The following is a 12,874-nucleotide window of genomic DNA, read 5'->3' as shown; positions in this document are numbered from 1 at the left end:
TCACTGTCCAGCCCCAGCTGAGAGTAGCTATGTGGGAAATGGTGCCCTGTGTTCTCAGATCTTCTGGTTTTTCAAAGAAGAACCTGGCATCTACATTTTTAATGTAAAGTCTCCAGTTTGTAAATGCTATGAACTAATTTAGCAAGTTGTCAACACTGGGAAGACAGACAAACTTCAAGGTGCTAGTTGGTTACTCTGATCCTGTCCAGTGCTCGTTTTACAGATGGGAAGACAGTGAATTATGGAAGTTGTTGCTGCTGAACTAGAGTTAGAACTCTGGCTCTCCGACTCTAGGCCCACGGCTCTTTCTACCACTGTAATCTGCCTCTGTTTGAGCATCCCAAATAGAACAAGATCTGGAAAGCTTGGAAAGACTAACATATTTTTGTCAAAGAAGTGGTTTCAATCATAACAACTCTAGAAACACAAGCCCTCGGAGGAATTTCTGCATGTTGCACAAATGCCACAAAATGTTTTCATTCACTGCTGTTTCCTAACATGCTGTCTTCCCAACTCTCAGCCCCAAATTTAAAGAACCTGAGTCGCCCGTGGCTACCCTCAGCTGGAGCTGAACAGTGACATCCCTGTGAGATGGGTCACTGTTCCCCAGTTCATTTTCCTCACACTCCACCCACTTGACCCACCTCCATTCCCTACCTGGCCTTTGCAGCCATGTGCCTTTGTGACCTCTGGATTAAATAATCTCTCAGAACAATTCAAATGTTTACTATGCTATGATTATATCAAAGTCATTATTAAAAGAAGAAAACATACACTATACACACACCCATACATGCTGAGTCCTTTAGAAGATGATCTAACAAAGCTAAAATAGGAGGGGGGAGGAGGGAGGAGGGGACGGGTATTTGTATACACAAGGAGTGCAACGCGCACTACCCGAAGGATGGACACATTTGAAACACGGACTTGGGGGGAGGGGAACCAAGGGCAGCACACGTAACCTAAACATCTGTACCCCATAATATGCTGAAATAAAAAAAAAAAACAAAAAACTTCCAATCAGCAAATATTTATTTTACTTACTTCCTACTGGATGCAGGGCATTGTACTAGGAATTCCAAAAGAGGAGAGAGTAGAAACAGGAGATTGAAATTCAGGTGGTGAGAGAATAAACACTGGCTTGCAGTGAGGGGACAGGGCTGACCAGAGGACAAAGCCCTGGGGCCCTTCTAGTCCCTGCACGCTTTCTTTGAGGGAGGCCAACTGATTCAAACTCCCTGGAAGCAGAGAAGTCTCTCTTCGCTGCACACTATTCTAAATAAAAATATGTTCTGCTAGAGCTAGCCCATAAGACACCCTTGGGAAATGGAAAAATGAGAAGTTACAACTGAATAAAACAAAACAAAGAGCACTTACTGGTTTTCCCGCAGCTCTGGCAGATTTCACGGACCATTCTTTTTTTCACATCCACATTCTCTAATTTATTAAATTCCTGAAAAGTGATTATTTTTGCAGAATTGCCTGTTATCGGCAGAAGCTGTTCCTTATGAACATCTCCTACGCCCAAAACCAGGACACAAATTCCAAGGTCTTTCAGGGATTTTACTGCATCTGCCACATTATAGTAGGGGTCACTTGATGTGATAACAACCAAGGTTTGAGGGACACCAGCGTTTCTTCTCCCACCAGCAGATGGATTAAACATATTGATCACGTTTCTGAGGGCCAAGTCGATTCGTGGAAACCCACTGCTCTTGGAGACAGTTTGGATTTGAGTCTTCCACTGGGTTTCAGTCAGAAAGCTTTTCAACTCAATAATTTTTTGGTAGCGGCTTCCAAATTGAGCCATACCAATTTTCATTCTTTGAGACTGAATGTCAAAATGATGGATTAAGTCTGACAAGAAAGTTGTCATGGTAACAAACTCTGAATTAGATACCATGTCAGAGCCATCACAAAGGAAAATCACATCGGCTTCCTGAAGGTTACAGACTGCAAAAGGGAAAAAGAATAAATTATTTTCTTCATGAATCATTCTAAATTTTTCCTTTATTCAAATACTTCAATTGCTTTACATTAGGAGCAAATTGAGATATGGTAACAAAAGAGAAAATCACTGATTGACCCTCAAAAGGAAGGAAAAATCGCAAGAAGGGGAAAGATAATAGAGTTTTTTCAAGTTTTAATTATTTACATGATCCATTTGAGAAGACACTGAAAGATAATCAGAGAGGAAAGTAGGAAGGTTGAATAGATTTAGCGTACTCATTAAAAAGTAATTACAAAGGCTAAAAGACCCTTCAACATACTCAGACTGGAACATTCACCCAAATCAAGGTAATAGTACTACTGTACTATAATTAGTACTCCTACTACTATTAATGCAACCACTTCACATTCATATTGAGAAATATCATTTAAAAATGCTTTCAGCATACAGTAACAGATAATATTCACAACCATCTTATGAGGACTTATTCTAATTTTATAAATATAGAAATAGAATTCAGACATTAAGTGACTTGCCTACGAGCACACAATTACCATGGAGTCGAGCTGGTATCTGGACCTCTAGACCCTTTTTACCCTTAAATCCAGCACATTTTTCTGCTGTAATATCATAACCCAAATATTAAACTTCCTGGCACAAGAGCTAGTGGCTAGTAAACAGGGCACAGGGTCACCTCCTTGAGTCTGATGTGGAATGTCCAAAGACCAAGGGATGACTTTCTACACTCAGTTCCAATCAAACTCAGTGGCTGTGGTAGTGGCAACACTAAGGTGACTACTAAAGGTAATTGAGACAGCAGGTGTCCCACTGTCACACAATTCCTTATAAGGGTAGTGTGGTAGACTCAGGAATGGGCTGCCTAGATGGACCTTCAAGGAAGGACTTACTTCCCAGCTGTGGGAGTATGATCAGTAGACAGTGTCCAGCTGTCAGCTCCTTCAGGGTCTGTCTCACTACAGAGAGAAGCCTTGCCAAAGGGCAGTCCACATCCAGGGACGAAGTGGGAAGGACTTCTCACTGTGTCCCAGCCATCGTAGTCTGACGCTGCACAGCTGCCATGGGCAATACTTGCCCCAGAGCTCTCTGCTGGATCTGGAGCTTTGTTGAGTACGTGCCATTGTTTGACTTCTGCCCATCTCACTTTCCCCTTTATTTCACAGGTGTAGATAAACACCTTGCATCCCAAACTCCAAGTCAGCACCCGCCACCAAAATGTAGGCTAGGGAAATGAGAATAAAGCAGCCTCGATATTCCTAGGAAAAGACTGTGGTCTTAGTGATGTAGTAGATTTGGTGGCACCCGACAATAAACAAGAGACCAAGCATGCCTGAGGAGCTCATAGTCACGTGACAGATACAGATAAGAAGACAGTAAATATGTGTTAAGTGCTCCCACCAGTAGAAATAGAAGGTACAAGAATTGGGGACACAATGGTGACATGGGGACAGGGGTCAGGCCAGGAAACTAGCAAACAAAGGCTGAAACTTGGCAGATAAGATGTGGGCAGGTGAAGTGGCAGCCAGGAGGGTACGCACACAGACATGAGGGAATTTCAGAGTGACAGGGTGGATTGTGAACAGGGGAAGGGCAATGGGTGAGGTTGGGGAGGTGGGCAGGGGCTAGATGGAGCTCAGGAGTTTGGAAATTGCCCCCAAGGTAAGGGAGAGGGAGGCCTCCGAAACACTGTAAGCAGAGGAGTGACACAGTTGAGTGTGCGGGAGAAAGATCACTAGCGCTGGGTGGACTGGCAGAAAGCAGGACAGAGGGAGGGGAGCCCAGGCCTCAGGGTGGGAGTAAAAGGACAGGGCAGAACAGGCAGAAGAACTGAGATGGTCCTACTGCCTTGGGAAAAATCATAATTTTTCTTGGATACAGATGAAATCATGTAATATCTGAAACCAAGAAGTTGAATTTCTTCCTGACTTAAGTAAGGTAATGCTATGGTGGTCAGGCATGGTTTCATTCAGCAAAGCAAATTCTGATCTGACACAGGACTGGAGGGAAGCTTTTGCTTGCGGTTGGACCAGATACAGAGATGGGAGTGGGTTAATGTTAGCCTTAGAAACATGATTCATATTGGCTACAAAAGTGAGCCTTATATTGGTAGAGAGGAAGGAAGAAAGGAGGAAAGAAAAAGCGATGGAGGGATGAAGGAAGGAAGTGAAGAAGGAAAGAACAAAGGGAGAGAGTTAGCTGACTGACTCATTTGCCAGGTTGGGAGGACTGGGCCAATACAAACCACAGGATTCAGACCTCCCAAGGAGGCACAGCAGCCCTCCCTAGATGGCTTGTCAGACTCTGCTGCTTTTGAGACCAGGTGGCAAATCTCACCTTTCCCTCACTGTCTCCACCCCTACCCACACCAAGGTGGCTCGTAATCAGCTCAGTCCCCTTCCCTCCCTGCTCCTGTGAGCCAGTCTCCAGTACCCCACATTTGACTCTCATATCCTGTCCTCTGCACTAGTGCTCCTTACCCAGAAAGGCACATCCGACCACTTCAACCTTCAATGGCCCTACAGGATGCCTATAGTCCCATTTAGAGGGCCCTGGATCTCTGAAGACAAAAGTCTATCTGTTTAAACCATGGAACTATCCACTTGAGTTTGGCCTGAAACTGATGCCACGTGGCTGCATTGAGACCGTTAACCAAATGGAGCAGCATGAGTAGCCACTAAAGGGGTAAGGCGAATGTGACCTTAAGAAGAGTTGCTTTCTGCCAAAATAAAAAAAGGCAACAGGGTGGCAAGACAGCAAGGAATGCTTCTGAAACCTTGCTGTATAATCTCTTCAACTCACGCCGTGGTGGGAAGGGAACTTTGGGATCTTAATCAACACATTGCTTTCAGAGGTGAGAAAACTGCTAGCCTGAGCAGAGAAACGTTCAGCCCATGACACCAAGGTAACAAGAAGCCAACACATGCTTTATTTTTTGTTTAAATTTTTATTGCCACCCCCCATAGAAACTTTAAAAGTAACAACTTACCCTCTTGTGCATTGGTACACATACTTTCTTGTACAGGCATGTAAACATCTTTCAGTTTGTCGAAATTATCCACATGGATAGTATTGTTTTTGTTCCCTGCCATAGCCTCAAGTTCCTCTTGGTTGGCCTCTCCTATACCCACTGCAAAGACAGTGATGCCTTTGTTTCTCAACTTCGATGCTGTGTCATTGAGCAGCATTCGATCATCAGATTGCCCGTCGGTGATGACGATCAGCATCTGCTTCACGTTTTGTTTGATGCGACTACCGCGTTCCTCTCTGAACAGGGTGCCTGCGTGCTCGAGAGCCCTGGCGGTGAAGGTTCTCCCTCCGGTGTCCCTGCGCCTCCTCAGATTCTCAATGATTGCTGAACTGTTTGGGTGTGTGTTAAGGTAGAAAAGAATTTCTGGATGTTCAGCGTATTTGAGAGCTCCAAACTGAACTCGGTCCCTGCCAACATCCGCTTTCTTCACCAAATGGATAGTTAGGTTCATCATGTGTTCTCGCTGCTGTGAATTTATGCTGCCTGAATGATCCAGCACAAACACAACGTCCAACAGTTTAATCCTTTTACAATCTGAAAGAAGAAAAAAGCAAAATCACAAACTTCCTGAAGTGCACCCTACAGACTGCTGAGAAGGAAAGTAAACTAACATTTGCAACCAGCCTACTGTGTGTCAGACACTGCATTTCACTTAGTTCTTAGAGGTGGCTGTTGCCATTTCACAGAGAAAAAAAGCGGAGGCTCAGAGAAGTGCAACTTGCCTACATCATGATTCCAAGGACATTTGTACCCTTACTTGTGTGACTTCACAATTGGTGGTCCTTACACCACACAACTCTGCTTTGCTATAGCTCGTTACGACAGGTTTTCAAGTAAAAGGCAATGTCAGAAGTTCGTTCAATGCCAACGTAATGGTGAGACATACTCATGTTTGCCAAACCAGCCTGCCGTTTTAAGGAGCTCAGGAACTCATTATATAAAAGTTGGGGTTTTTATCCTATTCCTTCTGGCTTCAGCTCTCTTTTGACCTTCTGAAAGGAAAACCTTCCCTTGTGTATCATGCATCTCCACAGTTATTTCTGCTCCTTCCCCTGACCTCCTGAATTAGAACTCAGAAAGGAATAGCCCCAAGCAGAGGGACAGCTAAGGCTCCTATCATGTCTTCCTTGGCCCCAAGCCCTTCTCCATATTAAAAGCCAAGCAACCACTCTGGCTGGGTCTCCAAAGCGTGCACTCTCTCCCAGTTCTTTTCCTTCTCTCAATAACTTAGGCACATGCCTTCCAAAGGTTGTCTTTCTCTACTTTCCACCTGTCCATCTTATCTCCAATCCTTATTTCTAGCACTGAAGTTTCAGATTTTCAAGTCTCAGACACTATGGACGAGCCCAGTCCACATCTATAAAAACCTGGGGCAATGGCCCAGTGAAATTTGGTGACTAGTCATGACTTGACAAATACTTGTAAGATGATCTAATGTATGAGTCAGCTGAAATTTCACCTTATGCTGTAGATGGGTCCTCCACAAACATTGCATTTGTCAAAATGAAGAAATACCAAGATTTCAAAATTGAAGTTATGGTCTCTAAGTATACCTCTCAACATTATCAGGAGTTTTAAAATCATTGTCACTCATGGAAAAAGAAAAATCTCCAATTAACTGTTAACAAAGTAGTCTTAGAGCTATCACCTAAAACTTAACTGTTTATGAGATATTTTATTTGTTAACTTTCTAAAAATTTCACACATAATTTTGAATAATAAAGTCCAACAGAGGTCTTTATGCTGCCAGGGAACAACATACAACAAACTTACTAATGCTTTGTTTTGTTCTCTTCATTGCATCCCAAACACAGATAACAGCACATGATAGATTTAAAAGCACAGGTGTTTTTAGTCTATGTGTAGATTTATAGCAAGTTCTCATTGAAAAGGCATTAAAATTGATAGGCTCAAACTGAAGGTTGCTCAATACAATTTCAAAATCACTACAATTTGTGAGGTTAAGATGATGACCCTATACCATCATAACAAAAGTCACAAATTAAAATTTTCCAAAGGGATAGATACACGAACAGGCAAATGTAAAATACCTAGTTGATGGAAGTTGCAAAGAATAATGTTAAGTAATGAAAATATACACCGTATCTTTAAAATATAAAGGGATTTTTGGTAGAGGGGGTGCTTAGGTACTAGATTTAATTAAACTAAGAGGAAGATGAATTTGCATTTCTAATCATTTATTGCTTAACAATGGTTATAGGTAGCCAAGAAACAATTCTAGGAAGTCATTTGGGTTTCAAAATTAGCTCTGGAAAATCCAGGTATGTGGGTATTAAAGAGTTGGAAGTTTAAGGTAAAATTCTGAGGTCTTTTTGGCATATATTTGAAGAAGGTCCCAAAGCCAGACTATTTTGTGCCAAACTAGCTGCCAAAATTGTTTATCTGAAATATCCTTAGAGGTCATGGATGTTTTAATATAACATAGGTAAGACCAAAACTTAACACCAAAGTTCACGTAGAGACCAAACCAAGAGTGCAACACACTGTTCCTCACTATAAAGTCAACAGCTCACATCCTTGAGTCCGGAAGGATTACAGGGGCACTTACCATGGCGAGCACATATGCCAAAGATGAGTTTACTTTCTATTGTCTTTAGGTCATCGAAGTTCTCAACGTGAAAAACTAGGGTGCCATCCCCACTGATCTCCTCCAGCTGAGGTCTGTTGGCACCGTATACTCCCGCAGAGAAGATGGTCACACCATTGTCCCGAAGAACTCTAGCAGGATTTCTCACATCATCCTGTGCTTCTCCATCTGTGATGAGGATGAGAAACTTTTTGACTCCAGAACGGGCCCCCATGGGGTCAGTGAAATATCGAGCTATAGAGGTAAGTGCATGTCCCATCAAAGTGTTTCTACCGATAAGAGACATTCTATCTATTGCATCAGAAATTTCTTTCTGTGTAAAGTATTTATTAAGCTGGAACTCTTCCTTTGTATCATCACTGAACTGAACAACACCAATTTGGGTTTTGTCTGCACCAATTTGAATCTTCGTTAACAGGTTTTTCATGAAGGTTTTCATTTTCTCAAAATTTTCATGTCCTATACTCCCAGAGCTGTCCACCAGAAACATGACATCAGCTTTCATGTCTTCACATCCTGCACGTTATAAAAACAAGATCAGAAATAAAACAGGTTGGCATGGTTCTTAGAATATGGAGAAACATTAAGGCAGAAATAAATGTATTAATGAGAAAACACTGAAAATTAACTCAAGCAACTTCTATTATGTTTGAAATTTTAGTTTGCTTCTTTAGTAGAAGCCTGTGGATAGGAATTCTGAATCAGAAATCCATTGAAGATTATCTAAGGAGTTGTAAAGAGGAAATGCAACTTCCAAAGTATGTATTCATTCATTCATGCATGCATCACTCATAATTCATTTATTCATAATTCATTTATGCATAATTCTTGAGGTATATGATGCTGAGCATCAGCCCACATGTTAAGGATGCAGTGGTGATCAAAAACATGGAATCAGAGCCAAAGTAATCAATTTCCTACACTTTCAGGACTAATATTTCAGGATTTTATGTATATTCTTGAAAAACACAATTCCTAATAATCTTTAAATAGCATTATTTCCTGGGATTTTAAGTGATTTCATAAACACTATAAATCAATATTATAAATTGGAGTGATAATCACACTGCACTTTAGCCTGGAAAACAGAGTGAGACCCCATCTCTTAAAAAAAAAAAAGGAAAAGAAGTACAAAGTTTTTACTAGAGATTATTATTTCTTATTATTATCACTTATTAGTGTTTAATGCTTCAGTAAGCACACAGCCATTCAATATGGACTGTTCCTTTATTTATACATAACATTTTTAGATAGCCCACTGATTGGAAATGGACATGTATGTACATATATACACAAATATAAGACCCATTTCTATAAACTATTAAAAAAAACAGTGTTAATCTGTAATCTCTACCATCCTCTAACCAGTCTCTCTCTCTCAACACTTACAAAGTCTACTTCATATTACTTGAAAATAAACACTTAGCATCAGCCATATATAGAAAAACGAAAAGATGTTAATTATTATTTAATAACTTGTGCTGTATAAGGCCAATCCCCTGATCCACCAAAGAGACTATTTCTTGCCCCCTAGTATCTGCTTTACCCTTCTTCTATGTTAATAAAGTTTTAGCTAAGCAGATGGTTGCCCAGCTAAAGATGATATTTCCCAGCCTTCCTTGAAGCTAGGTGTGGCCCTGTGACTAAGTTTTGGTCAATGGTGTGAGCAGAAGTGCTCTGGCCACTTGTAGGTCTTACCATTAAGACAACTGAGTATGGTGGGCTCCCCTGGTCCTTTCTCCTTCTCCACAGACAGGAGGTGTTGAAAACTGGATCTTCAATCTTGACCTAAATGTGGAAGCTATGTGGAACAGCCTCTTTACTAGGCCTGGACTGTTCACCCCAAACTATTATGTAGGAGAAAAATAATATTCTGTATTGCATAGTTTGTTTTTTTTTTTAATAGCGGCTTAACCTGCCGCCTACCAGTACACTGTGTCTCACTCCATCTGCATCTGCTCTGAGACTTGTTAGTGTTTTTCTAGCCTCTCAAGCTTTGGCTCCTTAGTTTTCCTGCCTCTCTGTTCACCATCTTATGACTTATTTCCTTGTCCACAGCTTGTCTCCTCCTCTAGGCATGCGAGTGTTCAGGCTGACTACTTTGACTGCAACTGCCTGAACTGCAAGAGATACACTGCTCCTCCTCAGATGGGCCCAGGACCTTCTCCCTTGAAAGGACCTGAGATACGATCTACTTTATGCTTCCTAAAACCCCTTTACTTTTCTTGGCATCAATCCCAGGACACCTTGGGGAACTTTGACTCTGGCATTCTTTCTAAGATATCCTGAAGACTCAACTTTGTTACTGTCCACAACAGGGAGAAAAATAAACAAAATCATGACTTAGGATCTTGTTGTTAATGCTACTTATTTCCTTATTTACTTTTGTTTTTGTTTTTTAGTGGCTCAGGGAAAATTCAAACACTTTCACTCTAGTAAGTTCAAATAAATGAGAATTCTCTTCCTTTCCTCACCAGTGAACATATTAACCAATGTCTGCAATAGCTAACTTTTACACAGCACTTACTATATGCCAAGTACTCCTCTAAGTGCTCCACGTGTATTATCACCACTAAGCTTCACACTAAGCTACAAATGAGGAAACAAAGGCAAATAGACAGTAACTTATTCAGGGTTCTCGGCTAATCTATAGTAAAGCTGGGGTTTTTAGTCTTGACTCTGACTCCAGCATCCTCTTTCTTCATCAGTAAGCGAATATACTTCTCAACAGGCAACATTTTCATGTGCTAACAATGGCAATCAACACACGCCATCCTGAATTAGTACTTGGTTATTATCAATAAAAGAAATAACAAACAACCAGATATGGAAATTTCTATAATATAAGAATAATACCATTTATGATGCTCAACCTACAAGGATTCTCTGATGTAGGTATTATCCTCATTTTATAGATGAGGATGTTTCAGGCTCAAGCAGAAAAGTGAGTTGAACCCTAGTCTACCTAGAACCAAAGTCCATTTTCTTTTCACTGCACCCATCTGTGAACATGCACACACACACTGTACTTCCCTGTGCTCATCTGTGTGCACACACACACATATGACTCACAAGTGGAATAGAGCCTCTTTCACTGCACAGCAGTGGGCTTTGTCAAGGCCCCAACATTCTTAGCAACCTTCCTACTATGATTCCCAAGATGGCCTTGGGGCAGCTGTCTATAGAGGGATTCTCCAATCTTGGCATTTGGTGCATGGTGAGGGACTGGATCCCTCTATGGTGATAAAAGAAGTTGGCAAAATGTTATCCAGACAACTGGTCACATCAGGCCTTGTCTCAGCCTGCCATTAATCTGCCTAAAGCAGTTGAAGAAATGTGAAGAATAAAGCCTTTTTCATTTTTCTTACCTTTTTCAGTACAGATTCTGTGAACAACTTCATTTTTTATGCTTTTTAAAGAATCAAAGTTCTGCCCAAAGTTAACCCTTTCTTCTTTCCCAGCAATTTGTTGCAGTTGTGCTTTATTAGCCTCCCCAATGCCAACTGCATAGATGGTGATTTGCTCAGCCCTTAGTCTCTCAGCAGGTTCCAGGACTCCATCCATGGACATTCCATCAGTCAGCACGATGAGGTAGCAGGGAACCTCACTTGTCCTATCTTTGCTTCCATTTTTTATTATTGGCAGTATGAAATCCAGGGCTTGACCAGTATAAGTGCCACCTTCTAGTTGCTTGATGTTAGCAACAGCCTTGCTTAAGTCAATGTCATTAGAATAGTCAGCAATATTAAATTCCACTTCCCTCTTATCTGAATACTGCACAACTCCAACTCGGACTTTGTCTGGGCCAATGCTAAACATCCCTATCGTTGACAACATAAACTCCTTGATTTGCTCAAACTGTTTTTTCTGGATGCTAGTTGAGCCATCAATGAGGAAATAGATATCAGCCTCCTTTGTATCCAAACAGCCTGCAAAAAACAAATGGAAAGTGCATTCTTTATTAATTATAGAGAATCTGGAGAGAACTTTGCAAGAGGGTTTGTGGAGGAACATGAGGCTGTTGAAGGTTCTAAAGAATGAGGACTCTTCATGTTTGCATAGACCCTGCACATTTCATCAAAGCTCATGCCAATTTTCTTCTTTACAATTTACAAACTTGTAAAGAAATTGAAACAGAGCAAGGTGTAGTGGTTTGTCTAAGATTATACAGCCAGTAAATTAAAGAGTAGGGACCAGGTTCCCAAGCCTCCAGGCTCTAAGTTTTTCTAGTATTGACACCTGCCTCAAATAGTTTATGCCTCACAATTTCTTGAGAAAAGGCGTGGGGAATTGATCACTTTCTATGATTACCTCCCCAATAACCTCTATTCCCCAGACAACTAGAACAATATATTTAAAGCTAAAATCATACTATTCTTCTACTTAAATAATCTATCATTGCACTCGGAATTTAAAAATCAAAAATTGGCCTTATCTTGCCTCCTGCTTTTCTCTCTGACTCTATTTCCAGCAATTCTTTCTCTCATCCACTGTGCTCCAACCACACTGGGCTTATTTCTTTTCTTTGAATGTACCCTTTGCACTTGCTCTCCTCTCTCCTTGGAATATCCTCCCCCCCACCCCCCAGATATTCATGTGGTTGGTTCCTTCTCATCATGGATGTGTCAAGTCAGTTCTTGAAAAAGGCCTTCTCTTATCCTCTGGCTAAAGCACATTAGTCATTATCTACCCTATTACCCTGTTTGTTTTCTTTATGGCACTTTCTGAAATTACCTTATTCATTTGTTCATGAGCACAGCCTGTTTCTTACCATAAAATGTTAGCTCTGTGAGGACAAAGACTTTGCCTAGTTCTCTGCTTCTGCCCAACAGGGTAGATGTTCTTTTGTTCTTTTGGGTAGATGCCCAGTAATGGGATTGCTGGATCAAATGGTAATTCTACTGACACATCATAGGAGTTTAACAAATTTCTTTTCAATAAAAAACCTTTCAATGTTCCCTCCGTTGTTAAGCTGAATCTATGAAAAAAGTACTTTAGATTTCTCTATACTACCCCATGCAGTCATTCGTCAAAACTGGGTAGGAGAAAGGAGAACCTAAAAATTTAGGTTATTTATGCTATTATCTGATTGAGTACATGAACTGATCCTTAAGATACAAGACAATTTCATCATTTCATGATTATTTTGTTTCTTGACAGCTTCTGGGTAATTTATAACTACTGATACTGCTTCCAGCTATGGGAAGTTGTTTCTCAGGAAATCAGAAATACTAGAAATAAATGTGACCCTGAGAATTAAACTATGAAA

The 12,874-nt window shown here is 40.9% G+C and overlaps 1 protein-coding gene across 1 annotated transcript in view; it reads right to left on the bottom strand.

The window, feature by feature from the left end:
* The window catches only part of COL6A5 (collagen, type VI, alpha 5), a 138,550-nt gene that overhangs the window by 76,968 nt on the left and 48,708 nt on the right, over positions 1–12,874 (bottom strand). The window contains exons 5-8 of the mRNA XM_012663259.1: positions 10,974–11,534; positions 7,567–8,121; positions 4,956–5,531; positions 1,378–1,953 (exon numbers count right to left, since the gene is read on the bottom strand). Coding sequence (XP_012518713.1) covers positions 1,378–1,953; positions 4,956–5,531; positions 7,567–8,121; positions 10,974–11,534 — 2,268 coding nt within the window. The remainder of the gene's footprint in view (positions 1–1,377; positions 1,954–4,955; positions 5,532–7,566; positions 8,122–10,973; positions 11,535–12,874) is intronic.

Source organism: Propithecus coquereli, unplaced genomic scaffold, assembly GCF_000956105.1.
Source record: "Propithecus coquereli isolate 6110/MARCELLA unplaced genomic scaffold, Pcoq_1.0 Scaffold12, whole genome shotgun sequence".
Lineage (NCBI taxonomy): Eukaryota > Metazoa > Chordata > Mammalia > Primates > Indriidae > Propithecus > Propithecus coquereli.
This window is presented reverse-complemented; position numbering and strand designations above follow the sequence as displayed.